We start from the raw sequence: 21686 nt of genomic DNA on the forward strand, positions 1-21686 counted from the left end.
ATTACGGTGCTTTGGTAAAGGCAAACACACCGACACATTAGACCGGCGCACCCAGTACCTCCCGCTCAGTTAGGAAACGCCATGATGTGACGCTCCCACGAGCAGAATGAGTAAGCCACACTCCCTAATGTTTGGGAGTGTAATAAAAATAAATATATTCTAGGATTACACAAGTTTATGTGAGTTATAGCTGGGGGCTGTGAGAAATTTATAGCCTTTTATATGATCATGCTTTTTTGATGATGCAGAAATGGGAACATTTAAACTTAATATGTCTTAATTTAAAGTATTTTCACTTATTTAAAAGAAATTTTCTGCTTCATACTCGTCTTTCATAATGAAACAAGGTCATCTAACCTCTGCTGTGCAACTGTTACAATAAAACATGTCACATCCATTGCCATATCCATACTAAACCAGTTCTCATAAGGTATTAAAGTAAGACTTTGCAACTTCAGAGCAGATTTACAGACCAAAGCAAGTGCTGTCTTTGGACACACCTCTTTTATCCCTCAGCCCCACCAGCAAGTATCTGTAAGACAGAACATCTGAAAACAAGAATCTGGGATCATTTTAGAGTGACAACATTCATCTCAAAGTTAATTTAGTTATCTTTTTGCCTTTTTACACAAAAGAAAACTTTTTTTTAATGCACGTATTTATTAATTTCTTTAAGAAAGTCTCTTGGCTCTCAGTTTTACCCTTGTGACAGCACTGTGCTGCTGCCTCACCCAAAGCTTCACCTCCTCCACCCCAGCCTCCTCATTTGTAGCACAAACTTGTTGCTCCCTTATATTCAGATAAAGGATGCTATGGATTATTTTCTTCTGAACTAATTTTATTGTATTCCTTACACATTATCATAAATGTATCCATCCATATGGAGGTTTCTAGCCATGCGCTCCCTGAAAAGCCTGCTGCCTGACTAACCCAGGGAGCATCTTTTGAGCAAAGCCTCACTGCCAAGTAAAACTGCACATCCATTTTGCAATAAAATAGTTAATAGTATGGCAAGCGTTTTCCTGACTGACCTGTTTACATGGGCCTTAGCTCAATTTTAAACCCAGCATTTCCGGCTGTCATTAAAGTTTTAAACTACAGCTCTGAGTTGTTTTAATGGCAAAAATCTATTCAGATGAGATCTTAATGAGGGCAACACGGAAACATGTGTTACTGACACAGTCTTTTTATTGTTTATGTTTAACAGAGCGGTGAGGACAAGGGGGGAACATACAGACATCACTGTGTACTAAACACGCTGCACTTTTTGAAGATCATCAGTCTGTTAACAGACAGCTAGTCTGCACTGTTCTTCACTCATTTCATTGTTAACCAATTTAATTAAATTTTTTGCTTTATTCTCCTCCTGTGCATAACTGCACACCATGCTCTCTCCCTTGCTTTCCTCTGCTGCACCATATCATAGTCTGCTCATGGAGTGGAACAGGCTGGAAGAGCCACTTTTTAACAGCTTTTCTTGTTCATCATGTTGAAAACATACATTTCAGTCAGGAAAACTCATCATACATTTCACTGTGTATTGCTGAATGGATATACGGTTTTATTTGGTGGGAAAGGCTTTGTTTTAAAGATACTCATGGGTTTGGAGCTGGGAGGTGATAAATGGGATTAGGTTGGTCACAGCTTGCCATATGACTTCCATGTCCTGCATGATCTAGTACTAAGTTTCATTTAAGAAAACATTGATAATTATGGTTTGGAAATAATTTGGTTTGCTTAGCATTTTTATTTTAAAAAATTACTAAATTCAGGAAACATGACCAGGGCTTGGTGGTACGTCTCGTAATTTGTGCAGTAGGTCTGAACCAAGTTTTTTGACATTAGTTTAAGAAAAAAAGACAAACTCCTAGAGTGAAATATAGTTAAGCTGCTTTTTCTGGTAGCAGGTGTTTGACTGTCCTCAAGTCCGACCCAGCCTGGGCCTGATGATCCTGAGGGGAGAGGTGGGGATCCCTCTGCCAGGGCCAAGCCAGGGTCTCTGAAGCAAATCTAGCCTCTAGTTTGACTTTATTTTTGATGTCATTACCCTGCAGCACATTTGCATTGAGTGCATTTGATTCGTGCCATGAAAATATTAAGAGTTCTGAATAAGTATATTACCCCAACATTAATTCTGCTTTAACTATTAAAAACCACATATATGCCCTTTATGCATACTTGAAGGAGTTTTGTTGAACACAATACTTTGAAAAGTTGAAGTCTCTTGTAACAGATACTGGTTGAACGTCCCTCCTGTAGACTATGCACTTCTTTAAGGAAATAGACAGAGAGGCTACAAAATTGTCATCATTCATATCCTGTTTCCTGCTATTTTAGTGTCTTTTATCCTTTCATTTTGTGCTCTTCATTTGTCAATGATATGTTTAAAATAAGAATAAGCCCTTGCTCTCTGATTTACAACTCAGTACAGTTTATTAATACTAGAATGTGCTATCTTTGTATTTGAATGTGCACTCACATCAGTCAAGCTTCACTGAATCATATCCTCTATTTATGTATACTTTATTCCTATATTATTATTTCCATTTTTTTGTGTTAATCAGAGATGGTGGAAAAACTTTCTAATTTGTCTGTGGGAGAATTTTTTTATATGAGCTGTGTTTTTCTCTAGGTGATGAAGACATACCACATGTACCACACTGAGAGCCTGAGCGCTGAGAGCAAGCTGAAGGAGGCCGAGAAACAGGAAGAGAAGCACATTGGGAAAGCTAATGATATCAGCTCAAGCCTGCTGCGGTACGGTCACGACGAACGTCCTCAACGACGGAGTTCGGTCAAGAAGATGGAGAAAATGAAGGAGAAGGTCTGTTTGTGAAGACTGGTTTTATGCATGATTGTTGACGTGTTATATTTCATTGTACTGTATGGATAATCTGCAGATGCATCTTAAGAAATGTTCTTCAATTGCAGCTGCTTTTACAAATGGCACCGGAAATGCATATGGTGCAAAGTGTAGCATGTTCTATAAGATGAAAAACAAATTGTTGTAATAATGCAATCATTGGGTGCATTAGGGATCCATTTGTCATCCTGTTGATGGGACTCTCTCTTCTTCCTCCTCCCTAGAGACAAGCCAAGTACTCTGAAAACAAGCTGAAATGCACAAAAGCACGCAATGACTATCTTCTCAATCTGGCAGCCACCAACGCCTTGGTGGCCAAATACTACATCCACGATGTCTCAGACATGATAGATGTGAGTTGTTACTGTCAGAGCCAACTACTATTCAGTCTCAGAGATTTTTTTTTAGTAGGTATTTGCCTTTTTTTTGTTTGTGATTGTTGATTTCCTTGTTCTCCTCCAGTGTTGTGACCTAGGTTATCATGCAAGCATGGCTCGTACCTTGAGGACCTACCTATCTGCAGAGTATAGTCTGGAGACTTCTCGCCATGAGGGTCTGGACTTGCTGGAGGGAGCAGTAGATGCCATGGACATCAGAGGAGACAAGCTGAAGTTTATGGACACGCACAGCCAGATCTTTTGTCCTCCGGCTCGCTTCGACTATCAGCCACACATGGGGGATGAGGTGAGTCATGAGAGAGCTGCAAGAATCTGTTTCTAATAGGATATGCTGTGTTAAAAGTCATGTTTGCTGTGACTGTTACATCCTCCCGTTCTTTGTTTCTTAATCTCAGGTGTGTCAGGTGAGTGCACAGCAGCCTGTCCAGACAGAGCTCTTGATGCGCCACCATCAGCTGCAGTCCCGCTTGGCCACGCTGAAGATAGAGAATGAAGAGGTGAGAGTGCACACACTTGTCTCAGAGGGCTGAAGGTGGCCGGGGTCAGTGCTGCATCTCAAAGACACTCCCAAAGTGTGCTAGACATGATGATGTTCTGTTCTGCTGAGTCAGAGGAGCAAATATGGCTAATTATAGCCTAGAGAAAATACAAAAGCCCATAAATATTGTTACTAGGTCGTAACATCTTTCTTTTTTCTGTTGTTGAAAATCATCAAAAGTCATTGTTTAGTCAAAATGACAAACCTCTCCAAGTACAATTAGAAATATTGTGTTCATTACTTCATGCAGTGGCAGGAAAAAAATGTCTCTTAATTCAATCTTTAAGTGTGACCATATTAAAGGGAACAATTAGATGTCTTTAAAATTCAGTCACTGCTCTATGTATAGGGTGATTGCATTTAAGTCTTTTAGATGAAAAACTCAAATTTGAGCTTCTGATGACCCAGAAATATACTGTGTAATAGGAGTAATTTGACATCTAGTCTTGCTTCAGTTTAACTGTCATATTCTCGATGTGAATTCAAACCTACCTAAAACAGCTCGTTAGCTTCATCTAGCATAATGTGGGCATAGGAAACAGCTTGCCTAATAGAATATGTCTTCATCACTAAGTTTGTCATTTTAAAGCTCCTGTGAGGAGTTTTTCTCAGGTTATAAAACAGACTGAAATTAATACTGATATCTCTCTTTTTAAGTATAAAAAGCAGGAGTGCTAACTCCTCATGATGAGAGATTGTGCTATAAACAAACTACGTAGCTGTGAAACTGCAAGCAGCAGACTTAACTGAACATAGTAGACATCTTGAAGTAGGGAGACAGTTAAAGCTTTTATCTTTCTGAGAATCCCCCAAACCAGAATATATGCTGGTGGGATTTATATTCAGAGGTGGAAATAACATGATTATTGTACTCAAGTTAAAGCACAGTTACTCTGGTCAAAACTTGCTTAAGTAGAAGTAAAAGTATTGGTTTTAAAAATGTACCCAAAAACACAACTTAATTAAAATGATTAAATGTATTATTTTATTTTACACCCCTGCTTGTATTCTGGTTTTTCCATGATATATATTTAGAGCAAAGTACAAAAGAATAAAAGGCCTATTGCGTGGTCTTTTAGGGTTCACCAAAATCAACCTAAATCACTCTAAAAGAATAATCGTGGACTTACTTTAAAAAATTGCTTCCATTGGTAATGGGCATTTGGATTAAGTTTATTAAAATTGGGTTAATAAGTTGCAACTCAAATGAACTTTATGCAACGTGTTACCTTGAGTTGAATAAACCTGAGAAAATTGTTTACTTACAAGGGGGGCAAATTTTTTAGCTAGGTCCATGATTTTCTCATTTGACCCTGTACCAATTTTTTGAAAATGTTGCTGGGATTCAGTTTTAATTTGGTCTAATAAAACTGTGACTAAAAATGTCTGTCGACAGTCTTTTTTTTCCATGACAAAAACTAGACTAAGACTAACAAAAATAGATGTGTGATGACTAAAACTGACAAAAAGTTTAGTTTTTGTCAAGATTACTAAAACTAGACAAAAATCTAATTTAGTTTTCGTCGGACATTTAAAATCTGTGATATTTCCCCCCTGTTGGTAAATCTGTCAAAAAGCGATTCATCTGTATCTATTCTGCATCTCAGCTGTAGAAAGCAGGGACTCCAGGTTTGACAGAGTGCATTGCACACACTACCATGACTTGGTAACAGATTTAGGCAGGAGAATAAATGCTTGGACTAAAGTAAAGACTAACCCGTAAAGACTTTTTATGGACCAAAACTAGACTAAAATGTTTTGGACTTTTTGTCAACTAAAACTAGACTAAAACTAAAAAGGGTAGAAATAACTAAAATGTGACTAAAACTAAAATACATGTAATCAAAAGACTAAGACTAAAATTAAAAAAAGCTGACAAAATGAACATTGCTGGGATCAAATATGAAATAATTATATAATTTCCTAAACAATGAAACAGATCTGTTTTGGAATTTAATATGTCACATATGTGCTATTCTCATTTAAACATCAGGTTTGAAAATTATTACATTTATTATTACATTCTGTTGTTATTGGCATTTTCCATTCTGTCTCAAACTGAAATTAATTTTGGGTTCTAAGTTCCTCACTGATGCTTTTCAAACATTATCTTTCACTGATACTACAGTTGAGACAAAAAGAGATTAAAAATGGCCAGTCTACTATTTTCTTTTTTGCTTATAATAAATGAGAAAATTCAAACAAAAGTGTTCAAGTCTTGAAAGTCTTGATCATGAAAATAAAAACTTCTGGGTGTAGACGACTTATGCATGCAGGTGACCAGGGTTCAAGTTTAGCCTGTGGCTCCCCTCCTGCATGTAATTTCCCACTCTCTCATCCCTCTGTCCAACTCGTATCAGCTTTCCTCTTTAAGATAAAGGCATCAAAGGCCCACAAAGTGGGAAATGAGCTGACCAGTTCTTAGTTCTTGGGTACCTTATGAATACAGTTGAACCAATCATAATCAATCATCTACTCTCCTTGTGATGTCAGTCTTGGCCATTTTAATAATTCCTGCTCATACTTGGTATCTTTACCTACAGCTGTACTTGTGTGGTCACATCCCCACTAGAAAGGAGGGGCAGGGTGATTTGCATTAAAGAGACACAGCAAAAGCAACTCTTCTGAGAAAGTATGTTAAAAGTTGGTTTATAAAGGGTCACAAACCTCACATGGTGTTTGATCCATGTCATATTTTGACCAAAGCAGGGCACAAATGTTGAATTTAGACCATAGGGGACTGTGTTGAAAGGTAGAAAATGGATATGATATGTCACCTTTAAGACATGCTACTACCAGAAAGACTCATTTTAAAAAGCTGCATCCCTGTAACTAGCAAAAGTTTTCCACTGTGTTAGAATTACCAATCCTAGATTTCATCACATTTAAAAGACATGCTTGTTTTTTACTGAAAGCACCTGGGGCATTCAAATGCCTCCTTTAACTTGCTGTATTTTAATCTGGGATTGGCAGCCAGCACAATCACTCCTGTCACACTAGAGCAGAACAGCCAGCCTCAGAACTGTCACCGTGCATTTATACTCCTCTCCTATTTGACACTGACCTGTGGGATCGACTTGCATCCAGTCTACTGCCTCCACCGGGGGCCGTCGCAGCATGCAGAGTCACCGAGGCCACTGAAGCACCCAGAGACCTGCTTAAAGGTCACCAGGGTGTGTGTGTCTGAGACTGTCTGCACTCTGCCTTCCTGTCTGCCTCACACTGAAGGAACATAGTTAATCTTTCATGTCACGATTCTTCATGCTAGGAAGCTAATTACTGTGCTGTTTACGGTGTGTCAGTCAAAGTGCTGTGAAAATGGCCTGCAGGGGTTCAATCTTAGACTGCGCTGGCTTGTTTACACCTTACAGCTTGTTTTTGACACTGCATAGATGCACACTGGGTATAATCACGACATATTTTTCCGTAAATGTCATGTAATTAATCAGCTTTATTTAAAAGAAGCTTAGTGTTATTTAAGGATTTACTTGAGATATTAAAAAGTGTTTGTATGCTTGTGTTACAGGTGAGGAAGACTCTTGATGCCACCATGCAGACCCTTCAGGACATGCTCACTGTGGAGGACTTTGATGTGTCAGAGGCTTTCCAGCACAGCCAGTCCACAGAGTCAGTCAAATCAGCTTCCTCTGACTCCTACATGAGCAAGGCTAATATCAGTAAGCGACGAGCCAATCAGCAGGAGACTGAAGGCTTCTACTTCACTGTGAGTTCTCAGACATAGAGCACATAACAAAACCACATATTATGTGTACAATATAATTAATCCTGATACCTTTTTCCCATTTATCTATTCCCTCTGCAGAAATACAAGGAGTACTTGAATGGTAGCAACCTCATTATCAAACTGCAGGCCAAGCATGATCTTCTGAAGCAGACGCTAGGAGAAGGTAGGATTTACAGCTGTGCAACTGTGGTAGTGGCTATTTCATCCAACCTGCTGCAGTCCATGTGCTGAAATTTCCATGGGAAAGACACTGGACCCAAACTTACTCCTTATAGCTTTGCTAGAGGGGTTTAAACATACAGTGTGTTCAAAAAGTATTCAGAGCCTCTTCCCTTTTTTTTCCATTTTCATGTTGCAGTCTGATACTGCAATCGTTGAAATTATTTTTTTTTCTCATTAAGCTACACTCAGTAGTAATCAGAGCTCTGGCTGGGCAACATTCACAGAGTTATTCCTAAGCCACTCCATGTTGGAAGGAAAACCCTCATCCCAGTCTGAGGTCCTGAAACAAGTTTATATTAAGGATATCTCTGTACTCTGCTCCATTCAGCTTTCCCTCAACCCTGACCAGTCTCCCTGTACCTACTGCTAAAAACCACCCCCACAGCATGATGCTACCACCACCATGCTTCACTGTTGGGATGGTATTGGGCAGGTGATGAGCAGTACCTTGTTTCCTTAACACATAATGTTTAGACTGGAGGCCAAACAGTTCAATCTTAGTTCCATCAGACCAGAGACTCTTGTTTCTCACAATCTGAGAGTCATTCAGGTACACTTCTGCAAACTTAAAGCGGGCTTTCATCTGTTTTGTGCTGGTCATCCTCCTGCAAGCTGTCCCATCTCCACACGGGATCTCTGGGGCTCAGTCAGAGTGACCATCACATTCTTAGTCACCTCTCTTACTTAGGCCCTTTTTCCCTAATTACTCAGTTTGGCTGGGCGACAAGCTCTTGGAAGAGTCCTGGTCTTGCCAAACTTGTCCATTTGAGAGTCATTGAGGCCACTGTGCTCTTGGGGACCTTCAGTGCAACAAAAAGAGTTTTTGTAGCATTTCCGAGATCTGTGCCTTGCAACAATCCTGCCTCTGAGCTCTGCAGGCAGTTCCTTTGACCTCATGGCTTGATTTTTGTTCTGATATGCATTGTCAGCTCTATAGAGGCCTTCTATAGAGAGGTGTGCCCCTTTCCAGATCAGGTCTTATCAGTTTGATTTACCACAGGCAGGTGGATGCCAATCAAAAGGAATTATAATACATTTTAATTTATGACTGTAGCATCAGGCTACAACATAACAAAACAGAAAAAAGTGAAGGAGGTCTGAATACTTTCTGAATGCACTGTATGTGTTTGGGATTAGTTAATACTGATGGGCACTTTGTGCTGTCTTTAAATGAAACATGTAAAATAGTGTATGGGAAGGGCTTGACATTTAAGTGGAAACAGTATAGGAATGCTGTTGCTAGGCTACTGCAACATGGATGTCAAAAAAAATTGCCTGTTCTCCAGACTTTTAATATAAAAAAAATGCAAACTGTGTTTTGTTGTTTTGAGTTTAAACAGCACATGGAGGAAGAGGAGACAAGATGACAAAGGTGATGATCTAGATCACAGGTTTGAAACTAAAGGCCGGTGGGCAAAATCCAGCAGATCTCATCAGGCTCTCGAGATGTTTTGGGAAAAGGGGGAAAATTTAAAAAAAATCTTAATTTGCAATATTTACTAATTGAAATGTTTCAAACTTAAAATTTCATCAATATGTTATCAACCATTTCTAGTAATAACAAAGGGAGAGTTATGATGCAATAAATTAGTTTAATATGGCACACTGAACTGTTTTTAGCAGGATGTAACATCATAAAAAACAACGTACACCATGCAGATGCTTCATTACCTAAGCTCAGCAAACATGCTGTCCTTTAGAGGGGCTGATACATACTGCAAGCTTTTTCATAACAGAATAAATATTTATTTCTTTTGTCTTTTTAATTTTAACAAGATTTTATTAGAGGTGAAGAAATAACTACCTGTGCACAGGGGTACTCCTGTCCTAATGGGGCCCAGTCCTGTACATTTTTCTGACCAGTTTCTTGTGAAGTTGGGTCTTTTTTTATCAGAACCTTTATTTAACTAGGAAAACCTCAAAGAGATAAAAAATCCCTTTTTTTAAAGAGTGTCCTGACCAAGATGGGCAGCAGCACAATTGACAGTTACAAACAATAAGCAGCCAGACATACTAGAAAAAACATGAAATTATCAAATAAGCAAATAGCTGTCAGAACTGGACACCTACAGACTGATGTGTCTGTCTCTAAGTCATCCAGCATCCTCTTAAAAGCATCCAAGTCATGAAGTTTGAAGTCCTTTTGTAATTCATTCCAGGCAAAGGGAGCAACAAACTTTCTTCAAATTCAGTTCTGACTTTTGACAGACAGTAAGAAAACATATAGAGAATGAAGAAGGCAGGTTCCAGAGCTCTTCTAAATGATGTAGGACAGAAGGCAGGAAAGAAGTAGATGGAGTGTTGCCTTGTAGACAAGAATAAACCTGTGTTTTAGTCTACATGTAGACAAAGAAGAGCATCCAACACTTTCATACAACAAATCAAGCGTATAGTATAATCAAGCGCTGCCATATATTGAGATCAGCTGATCTCACGCCTCATCACCCTCATCAGCTGATGGCAAGGTGATTTGCTCTAAGCAGGCTATTGGCTAATTGCACTCATGCAGCCATTTTCAAACTTCTCTAGCCTGGCTATACTTTACTGCTCCCTTTACAAGCTGCTTTTTGCAACCCTCCTCCACCCCAGCTCCTTCTCTATGCTATATCTGACTTACGCAATGTCATTCAGTTGTCACTGATGCCTGCTCTGCTCTGAGTTTATTGCCGCTTCTCTCCCTGCCCCAGGCTTTCCTTGCAGGCACAGGAAGAGCAGGAACATGTGCTGTTCCTGCTTAATGTTTCCACATAGTCTTGTGGAAGGGCTGGGAGATCACAGAGCAGACACCCTGCCAAATATAGTTAAAAGTAAAGAAAACAAAATTAATAACTGCTTATAATGAGAAAAATGTATAACTGCAAATCATGTGTGTTTCTGGACAAAGTGGCCCTGACTAACACAGTGATGAGTGAGGGCTTTGAAGTTAGTGATGAACCTCAAAGCTCCATGATACAGAGTGTTTAGAGCATGCAAGCTCTGAGAAGAGGCATGCATGTATAAAACATCATCATAGTCCAAAACTGACATAAAGGTTGCAGCAGCCAGTCTCTTTTTAGATTCAAAAGAAAGGCTGGATTAAGGGCCAGTCCCATTTCTACCCCTTAACCCTTTCCCTTAGCCCTTCCCCTTTGTCTGCCCCTTCCCCTTGCCCCTTGAAACAGAGTGGTAAGGGAAGGGGTGAAAACCTTCCCTTAAGAAACGAGACGCCACTTGATTGCAGTTCATCATCACACATTGCCGATAAACAGCTGCGTCATTGGAGGTGACGATAAAGCTTCAACCATCCCGCTCATACTGCGTTGATCTTCTCCACTTATTTATAGAATTAATAACCCTTGTTTAGACGTGTAGATACCAAAAATACTATAAACTTCAATCCTCAGTGGCTATAGATTGAATAAATGAGAAAATACAACTGTTGTTTTTTCTAGAATCATTATGCCGAAAAACATTTTTTCATTTATGCATCCTTCGTGGTCTGTTGTGCAATTTCGCAATTGAACACAGTGCATGGAGGGAATATTCATCATACCCCTTGGTTTCAAGTGTGGTCCTGAAAAACCTTCGTTTCAAGGGCTATGTAGCCCTTGGCCCTTAGCCTCACCCCTCAATTCAAAAGAGAGCTGGGACACCACTTCTCCTGATGTGAATGCGCAAAACCAAGGGGAAGGGCTAAGATAAGGGCTATGGGGTAGAAATGGGATTCATCCTTAATCCTGAAATACAAACCTAGTTTCAGTTTTGCCTTTTAACCAGCTGCTGACTGTAAGGGAGTAAAAGACAGATATTCATAAATCAAAATACCTGGATATCCATAGGTCGAAACAGACTTGATCTGTGTGCCCTGAGAGGTAACAAAGTCTTAATGAAAGTGAGAGGTTTTTTGCTTTGCAGAATACATCTTCTTCCCTTTAGTGTGCCACAAAGAGCTACTCACTAAAACTCTCAACCATGGTGTGTAACAAAAAGTCTGCCTGGGGTTATCCCGACTGATTAAACCTGATTATTATAAAATTGTGATGCAAAACTAATATCAACTGAAGTTATTTGGATTTGATTTGCTTTTGTGTCAACAAGAAGAACTTACCTCCAGCTCTCATCAGGTGGTAACAGTTGCTCTCATAATGGTTGAAATTTCTATTCTAAAAATATTTCTATTATATGAAACAAAGGCAGCACAATATTATTGTCAGACTTATCAATATTTCTTGCTTTTAAACCCTTAGAGTTACCTTTAAATACTCTTTGTGTTAACCCAACCTCACGCATTAAAGCCTTAAATATGTATGGGGTTCTTAATAAGCTGGCTAGCCCGATATGTCTGTAGTGTGTCTTTTTTTGAAACTACACATCTTTACAGTTATATAAAGATGTTTATCTTCCACTGAGAGTGTTTTCTTTCTCCCAATCATGCTCACATATGGTTTTGGTTAGATTCTGGTAAGAGGGTTATGTCATCTTTCAAAACGTTGATGTACATAAGTAGGAAATACAGCCAATGAATAAGCTTTGCTACTAGAAAGAGGGGATTATAAAAAAAATACAAAAACGTTATGTTTTCGAGCTATTCTGGGCAAAATCTGCAGTCACCAGGGTTTGACAACATGGAAATATTAAACCTAAATGATTAGTCACAGTTTGAGTCTAAATTCACACTGAAGTCTATCAGTGCTCATGGAAACAGCATATAATTGTGGTCAACTGAAGAAATCACTCTCTTCACTGACTGACACTTAAAACAAAAGTTGCACAGTGCTTGAAGTCTGTTTCTTAGCACACTGTGTACTTATTTCTTATTACATGCATTCATCTCTGCCTAAAAGTGTGAATGAAACCTTATGTTTCATGTCACTGTTTCTATTTTAGACTCATTCAAACATCTTTCTGCAGGGCTGAAAATGTGTGCGTCTGACATAAAGCAGGATTGAGCTGGAAGCTTCTTTCCACATGACGTGATCTTTGAAAAAACGTTTCTGATTGACTGATCAAAGTGCGGCCTTAATTTGTTTGCCGTACAGTGAGATGTGTGTGTGTGCAATTGTACAGCAGATATCACGAAATCATCACTCTGCACAAATCAGCTCCCACAACCTCCCGCTCTTGTTGCCCCTGGATACATTTTCACTCCACAGAGTGAGCAGACAGGCCATCCCCTTCTGGGGCTCCTGTGCCGTTTCTAGGGCGACCGCTGAATGACCACTGCCTGGCTGTGAGTCAGATGCAGCCATGGCGCTCACCCCATTGAGCCCGGCTGAATGGATGCCCGTTTTCTCATAACACCCCTTTCCGTCTCCATCTGCCAGCCCTGTATAGTTGGCCAGCACTCAAGCGTACAGCTAACTTCTGTCATTGTAAAAACTGGTGTATACTAATTTAGCTTCTTTCTATTCTGCTTTTCCTTTCAGGGGAGAGGGCTGAATATGGAACAACAAGGTAAGACGTTTAAGACAAGAAGGTGAATAAAGTAGGCGATCATGTGTAAAATCCTTCCTGTGTCCCTGGATGTGGCAGGAATGAGATCACAGTTTGGGAATAGTTTCAACTTCCCGCTTGTTTGTTGAACAAAGGGTTTGATTTTAATTAGAGGAAGGAGGAGCTCAGGGTCATTCGATCTATAAAAATATATTTACATTCAGAAATGAAATGTCAGAGAGATTAATATGCTCTGCTCTTGTTCTATTTATGAGCATTTCAAGAAAATAAGCAAATATTGACAAGGCAGCTTCATGATTTATTGTGTACAAGGGTTGAGACTTTTACTCATTTAGATTTATTGAATATTTAATAAAATTCAGTGTGTAAGAATGTGTTGTAGTCATCATCATCACTCTCTTTGATAAATGTAACAATATACAGTTAGAGTTTACTTTTTAGTATACTTATGACCAGTAAACTAAAACCTCTTTTATGACTAACTATTGATATTAAATACTATTTAACTTAGGGATTATTTAACAAAGGAGCTAGCTTTTTTCAGGTTAACTTCGGTTTTATACCAATCATAAAACTACCTCTATAGAACGTTAGACTGAGCTAGCATTTAAATCAGAAGGACACAGCTAGCATGAAGCTCGTTAAGCTAGTTAACCACAGTCCTTATTTTTTACTGACATGATACAACAGACAATAAAGTGTTGGAAGGCTTGAATGTTTCTCTCAAGTTTCACTCCTTGTTTTCATGATTTCATGAATAATGTAAGTCTATTGCTAATAGAGGATTAGCTTGAGTTAGCATAAGAAGCAGATGAAAGCAGTTAGCATGATGTGGCTAGTTAACCACAGTCTTTAATTTTCCAAGACAGGCTGGATGCAGATTTCAGCTCTCAGACAACTACTGTGAGACGCCACCTCTATCAGTATAGAAAAATAAACAATAATCAAAGTAAAATCTGATTCAACCTCTGGTTAAGGGTTAAGGTAAGGGTTAGGCTACCAAAATTTAAAAGTAAAAAACTGACCTGCAAGACCTAATTACAAAACATTTAAAGGTTTAAACGTAAAGCTTACGTAATTGTCTGCTTAGAGGGAAAAGCTTGTTCTCTAAAAAAATAAACACCAACACAGCTAACTTAGGTAAGGTTAAGCTAACAAAGCTTTTCAAGCTTTGTAGAAACATAGCCATGTATTCAACATGTCTTAGGCTAACGAAGCTTTACTACCTTAATGTTTTCTAAAGCAAATGTAGTCAGGAAGCTAATGTTAGCCTTGTTAACCTCTTAGCTACTTTAGCTATAGCTACTTTATGCCAGGCATATACTCTGCAATTTCAAGCAGATTTTATGACAGTTGTGGCAGAATGTCAGCTCACACCGTGGGAATGAAAAGCTCATGATGCACAAGCATCATGCACGATTTATGTGCTCACACTGCACAATGGTCATGCACTACCTGAGTGCTCACACTGTGCGAGTGAAGTCAGGATGGATAGCACTGGCATAAATATGTAACATCAGCATAAATATGTTGGCTTTAGCTCAAGCCTAAGTTGCTAAAGTGAGCCAGCAATTGTGCACCTACTTCGTAGACGGATCTATACGTAATTTAATACCAGATTAGACCGCTGACCTTTTTCTGTTTTATCTATGAATTGTTGCTTAGACTGTGATATTAGCAATGACGTTTTTCATGAATGTAACTGCCCGATTTGTTTAGAAATAAAGCTGAATTTGAAAAATTATATCAAATGTAAGTACATTGTACTGGCAAATAACGTCACTTTCATTCTGACAGAGACGGTGTCATGGTAGTGGTCTGCATGAGGGGGCATCATAAATCTGTGGTCTGCAGCCAAACCCCTCTTTACTTTTTATTCACATCAAACATGATAAGACAAAAATTAAATTGTTGGAGAAACCCAGAAGCCATTTCTCTCGCTCCAATTTCACTGTTTGTTCTGATGATTTGATCCAAATATAAAACATTTGCTTGAGTTAGCATTAAATGCATGAAGTATCTTAAAACAACATTATACTCTTATTTTCAACTAATTCAAAAACCAGACAGCCTTGTCCCATTGTTTCTGATCTTATGCTAAGCTAAGCTAACAGACTGTGATCTATATCTTAGTTTTTAAATTGATATTGATCTTCTGATGAATAAAGTTAAAAGCAGATTATATTATTGTATTAAGGAATTTGTTCCCAAAATGTTTAGCATTAACTTTGTAGTTTTAAATTTCATTGGAGGTGCAGATTATAGGGTTAAGCACATGATAAGAAATGCATTTTAGGATTGTGTTCTCTTTTTTGTGTGTTTTTACCAATTGCATTGTCGCTAAAATGTACCATGTACCAACCATCCACCCCCCACCATCTCCCCAGGCCCCCCATTCTTCCCCCTAAACCCCAGAGAATGCGGAAGTCTAGACCTCGCTCCGTTTTTAACCGTAAGCTGTTTAACGGCAATATGGAGGCCTTCATTCAGGTATTAGCCCATCTGTGCTTTTTGTCTCTCCATGAGCTCAGCTGTCTCGCTAGCGGTCCTTGGGGGGGTTCCTTTGCCTTCGCCCACTCTTTTACCCAAATGTTGGCTCACTCACGCACTGACTTTCCTCTTGCTCACTGCCATGTCTTCACAGTCTTGCAAATCTGGGAAAGACAGGGCGAGATGAAAACACAATCAGGCACATTCTGGAGATGGTTTGATTCAGTGAGCATTGCACTGGTGCAGGGTTGGCTTTTAAATATTCTTTCTCTCATGAGCCCAAGTCTCCAGATACTGAATTAATTTGGTTTCATGTGTGTCAGTTGGCCATGCACCAGAAACGTTAGGCTATGCAAATAAACAAATGGTCCCTACCACTTTTATGCAGGAGTGTGCATATAATTACCAGGAATTAGTTACAATCTTAAGCTTGATGACAGAAAGGATTATTTTGAGGAAAATATATGATTTATATCATAATGTTTGAGGAATAACAAATCCTTTATTTAGGTTTTCACTTATAAAAAGTGTTTACTTCACTCCATTTCCCCTGTGATAATGTGTTATTTCAGGTTGTTCATAATGATGACAAAAATCAGTGTTGTTTTTCTAAAGTAATGAGGGAAGTTGAGATTTTGAGAAAAAACAAACAAAATGTACTCACTATCAAAGAGTAAAATATATTGTAACGTTTGATGTCCTATCATGGCTTCCATACTTAAAAGACTGTAGCGTTTCATACTTCTTACATGAAAAAGCCACTGTAATTCAATTAACTGAGGAAAGTGACAGGATTAGTTAATAAGAATATTCAGTTATTTGCCCAACGTTGTTGGCAGCCCCCCACCATCCCAGTCCTCTCTGGTATCGCCCTCCCTCCACGCCATTCCCCCTCGAGCCGTGTCCTCATGTCTCACACCCCACACGGCTCTGAAGCTTTGGCTCTTCTCTCAGTCCAAGCCTCCTCTTTTTTCTCTCTTTGTTAAACCTGTCTCTTTCACTAACCTGTTGTGGTTGTTGTTGCCTCTCTTCCTCTCTCTCCGTGCCTTCCCGCTCTCTGCCCAGGGGAAGAAGGAATGTCCGAGCCAGGAGTCAGGTACTCTGTCTTATAGCTGGGCGGGATCTGTACTGTGTTCAGTATTCTTACCATCATTTCTGTGCCTCTGTCTTGTTGGCATCTCTGTGAAAATACTGCTGTAATAGTAAAACATAGTGGTGCAGACAGCAACACTAGTTTGCTCTGTTTATTTTTGTTCCATATACTTTACATTAAATGATTGAGCTTCACATGCCCCTCTGGCATAACCGTTTGTATTTAATTGCTCCCTATTTTGTGTTTTTCTTATAATAATCATTTAAATCTGTCTGGTAGGATTCAGGGCAGCCCATACCAGTGGTGGTTGAGAGCTGTGTGCGCTACATCAATCTGTACGGTAGGTTCCTGTCACCTTTATATCATATACAGTCGCTAGAAAAAGTATGTGAACCCTTTGAGATTTCTTGGATTTCTGCATAAATTGGTCATCAGATGTATTCTGATCTTCATCTAATTCAAAACAATAGACAAACACAGTCTGCTTAAACTAATACTGCACAAAAAATGATATGTTTTTATGTTTTTATTGAACAAAACATGTAAACATTCACAGTGCAGGGTGAAAAAGTATGTGAACCCCTAGGCCAATGACTTCTCCAAGAGCTAATTGGAGCCAGGAGTCAGCCAACCTGAAGTCCAATCAATGTGATGAGATTGGATGTGTTGGTTAAAGTTGTCCTGCCCTATAAAAAACACACACCAGTTTTGAATTTGCTGTTCTCAAGAAGCATTGTCTGATGTGAACCATACCTTGCACAAAAGAGCTCTCAGAAGACCTACGATCAAGAATTGTTGACTTGCATGAAGCTGGAAAGGGTTACAAAAGTATCTTTAAAAGCCTTGATTTTCATGTGTCCACGGTAAGACAGACTGTCTACAAATGAAGAAGGTTCAGCACTGTTGCTACTCTCCCTAGGCGTGGTCGTCCTGTAAAAATGACTGCAAGAGCACAGCGCAGAATGCTCACTGAGGTGAAGAAGACTCCTAGAGTGTCAGCTAAAGACTTACAGAAATCTCTGGCACATGCTAACATTTGTGTTGACAAATCTACAATAAGTAAAACATTAAACAAGAATGGAGTTCATGGGAGGACACCACGGAGGAAGCCACTGCTGTCCAAAAAACACATTGCTGCACATTTGAAGTTTACAAAAGAGCACCTGGATGTTCCACAGCCCTACTGGCAAAATATTCTGTTCATAGATGAAACCAAAATTGAGTTGTTTGGAAGGAACACACAACGCTATGTGTGGAGAAAAAAAGGCACAGCACACCAACATCAAAACCTCATCCCAGCTGTGAAATATGGTGGAGGGGCCATCATGGTTTGGGGCTGCTTTGCTGCCTCAGGGCCTGGACGGATTGCTGTCATTGATGGAAAAATTAATTCCCAATTTTATCAATACATTTTACAGGAAAACATAAGACCATCTGTCCACCAACTGAAGCTCGACAGAGGATGGGTGATGCAACAGGACAACGACCCAAAGCATAGAAGTAAATCAACAACAGAATGGCTTCAACAGAAGAAAATACGCCTTATGGAGTGGCCCAGTCAGAGTCCTGACCTCAACTCGATTGAGATGCTGTGGCATGACCTCAAGAGAGCGATGCACACCAGACATCCAAATAATATTGCTGAACTGAAACAGTTTTGTAAAGAGGAATGGTCCAAAACTCCTCCTGACCGTTTTGCAGGTCTGATCTGCAACTACAGGAAACATTTAATTGAGGTTATTGCTGCCAACGGAGGGTCAACTAATCATTAGCCTAGGGGTTCACATCCTTTTCCCACCCTGCACTGTGAATGTTTACATGTTTTGTTCAATAAAAACATGAAAACATATCATTTTTTGTGCAGTATTAGTTTAAGCAGACTGTGTTTGTCTATTGTTGTGAATTAGATGAAGATCGGAACACATTTGATGACCAATTTATGCAGAAATCCAAGAAATCTCAAAGGGTTTACATACTTTTTCTAGCAACTGTATCTATAAACTCACTATACACACATTAACATTTACCATTCAAGCTCTTCAAAAAGCATACAATTTGTTATGAAAATAATTACTTAACTAGTTATGATATGATCCGGGATCTGTGAATTTCTGAAGTTTATAGTTTTTCCGCAGTAAAATGTATTTCAAATATGTTTAAGGAATATGCATTAAACTGCTTTATATGTTAGTTCCTGGTTTCAAAAGTCCTCACCATGCATGGTATATCCTCTAGAGCAGTGGTTCTCAAGGTTGGGGTTAGGACCCCATTGGGGGTCGCGAAAAACTGAGAGGGGCTCTCCAGACGCCTCAAAACACTTCAAATACTTTTCAAATTACGCTGTTGTCACTTTACACCACTTTTGCCAATTTTTAACCCATTTTCATTGCTTTTTCCCACCAATTTTAGCACATTTTTGCCACCCAAAACCCATTTTTGTCCATTTTAAACCCTTTCCACCACTTTTTTCTGCCTGTTTTTGCCACTACAAACCGAATCTTGCCACTTTTCATCTGTTATTGGCTCTGTTGACCCATTATTGCCACTATTAACCCCTCTTTACCACTTTTTTATGACCATTTTAACCACATTTCAACTTTTGATATATCCATTTTTGCCAGTTTAACCCATTTCAGCCAATTTCTGCCTTGGTTAACCCTTTTTGCCAGTTTTTATAAATTTTTCATCCTATTTCACCAAATTTCCACCAAGTTTTGCACTTTAAAGCCATTTCAGCCACTTTTTTTTATCTGCTTTTACCACAATATATTTTATGATATTTTTGCCATTTTTTTTGTTTATTTTTTACACTTCTAACCCATTTCTGCTACTTTAAAATCCAATTCGACCACCTTATCCACCTTTTTTGCCATAATTAAAACATTTAATTCTGTATTTAAGAAAAGGGATTTATATTTTTAAGAGGACTCCTCACTACACAAATGAATAAAAAGACATTTGTTTCATTGATAAGAGTGGTTATTATTCAGGTTAAATATAAAATATGGATACCACAGAGGAACTTTACAATTGACCATGGTTTTGTTAGCCCCCATTTTGGCTGTGCACCAGAAAGCTCTCCCATTTATCCCCCCTTATGGGAAGCCTTGTCTGCACATGACGATTCCTGAATGTGCATGGCGATGTTCAACCACCCTCAGGTACAATGGGGTCCCCGATCTCTGGCACCTTTATTTTTGGGGTCGCGGGCTGAAAAAGTTGAGAACCATTGTTCTAGAGGAGGAAGAATTTCTGTGTTGTTTCAAACACAGAAAAGCTTATACAAACCCCATTTCCAAAAAGGCTGGGACATTCTGGAAAATATAAATAAAAACAATACAATGTTTTCAGCCTGTATTCAGATGCAAACAGTACAAAAACAAGATAATTAGTGTTTTTACTCATGTATTTTTTGTTAACCTGGCATCATTTTAGCCTATTCCAAACAGCATTAATCACAATGGTTTTTCAGAGACAGTTGAATTATTGTCAGGGAAATTGAAAAAACATTACCTGTATCGTTTTTGTTGTAGTTGTAGTTACTCCAAGTTTACTTGGTTGAAAAGAGCCCGTATATAAGCAATTGTTGTACACATCAGTTTGTTGAATTGGCTGATAAAATCTGTCCAAAGGTTTCTACATTGTTTTGCACAATGCTGTGAAATCTCATTAAAACAAGTACTTATTAAGAAGAATCCAACAGAGTTTTTTGTGAATATCATAGGAAAGATGGATTTAGATTAGCATTTTTATCCAGAAATAAATAAATAACAAATACTGATTCACAGAAAATGCTAGCCAAGATCTATGACCTATGATGACGATTAATCAAAAACATATTCATATGTATTTATATACCTCCTGGTAGGGAACAACCTTTACTTCCCACCACTGTTGGATGATTTTTGTTGGTCTAGACACTATTTTGGTCTTTCAGATTTCAAATTTTTGTTGGATATGCAAACTACATATCCACATTTAAGTGTGACCTAAATATATATTTGTCAATAAGGGTTTTTTTTTTTTTGTTTATATGATTTTACTTGCCAGCTTTTAATGACTATTTGGTCCTGATATTTCAAAATAAAACTAAATGAAGGGAGATCTGTACTCTAACCATTTTTACGCTGCCCGTTTTATCTGCAGGTCTTCAGCAGCAAGGTATATTTCGAGTTCCTGGCTCCCAGGTCGAAGTCAACGACATTAAGAATGCATTTGAAAGAGGTCAGTCCCTGGGCAATTGGGCCTCTTCTCTTGATTGATTTTAAATTGCGTTTTGTCCACCTCAAAAGCCACAGCCTCTCCCACAGGCCTCTAAAGTGCAAATAAAGAGCCTGTGTGTACCATGTTACTCTGTAATGGGCATGTAAACTAATTTAGCTGCATATATGCATAACATTAGCATCAAGAAGGAATAATAAATGAATGAAGATTACTGTGCTTTAATGTTTATAGTAAACTACATGTAAAAAATGGAATTAGTGCTGTGTTATATGAATTTAACCAGATAGGGATTAATAACTGAATTAAATGTTTGATTTGTGTTCAGGAGAGGATCCACTAGTGGATGATCAGACCGATCATGATATCAACTCTGTGGCGGGTGTTCTGAAACTCTACTTCAGGGGGCTTGAAAACCCACTCTTCCCTAAAGAGCGTTTTGTCGACCTCATATCCACAACCAGTAAGTCACATTCCAGCAACAGTTGAGAAATCATTGTTATTTTTCTAGGTTAATTTTCACTTCCTGTGTTTCTTTATCTCATTTCAGAGCTTGACTCAGGTGCAGAGAGAGCTCATCACCTCCAGCAGATCATAGTGACTCTTCAGCGGCCTGTCATCATCGTCATGAGATATCTGTTTGCGTTCTTAAATCAGTAAGTCCTCTCACATTATTCTGATTT

General features: G+C 38.7%; 1 protein-coding gene across 2 annotated transcripts in view; it reads left to right on the forward strand.

The window, feature by feature from the left end:
• Positions 1-21686, forward strand: part of LOC121528899 (SLIT-ROBO Rho GTPase-activating protein 3-like) — a 73819-nt gene that overhangs the window by 41143 nt on the left and 10990 nt on the right. The window contains exons 5-16 of one of the 2 annotated variants that reach the window (XM_041816547.1): positions 2633-2824; positions 3088-3216; positions 3326-3547; positions 3657-3758; positions 7326-7523; positions 7623-7707; positions 13172-13199; positions 15587-15689; positions 17062-17122; positions 20929-21006; positions 21332-21466; positions 21554-21659. In XM_041816547.1, coding sequence (XP_041672481.1) covers positions 2633-2824; positions 3088-3216; positions 3326-3547; positions 3657-3758; positions 7326-7523; positions 7623-7707; positions 13172-13199; positions 15587-15689; positions 17062-17122; positions 20929-21006; positions 21332-21466; positions 21554-21659 — 1439 coding nt within the window. Of the gene's footprint in view, positions 1-2632; positions 2825-3087; positions 3217-3325; positions 3548-3656; positions 3759-7325; positions 7524-7622; positions 7708-13171; positions 13200-15586; positions 15690-16754; positions 16786-17061; positions 17123-20928; positions 21007-21331; positions 21467-21553; positions 21660-21686 lie in introns of both variants that reach the window. The other variant, XM_041816555.1, reaches the window with a different exon arrangement.

This window comes from Cheilinus undulatus, linkage group 3 (genome assembly GCF_018320785.1).
Source record: "Cheilinus undulatus linkage group 3, ASM1832078v1, whole genome shotgun sequence".
Classification (NCBI taxonomy): domain Eukaryota; kingdom Metazoa; phylum Chordata; class Actinopteri; order Labriformes; family Labridae; genus Cheilinus; species Cheilinus undulatus.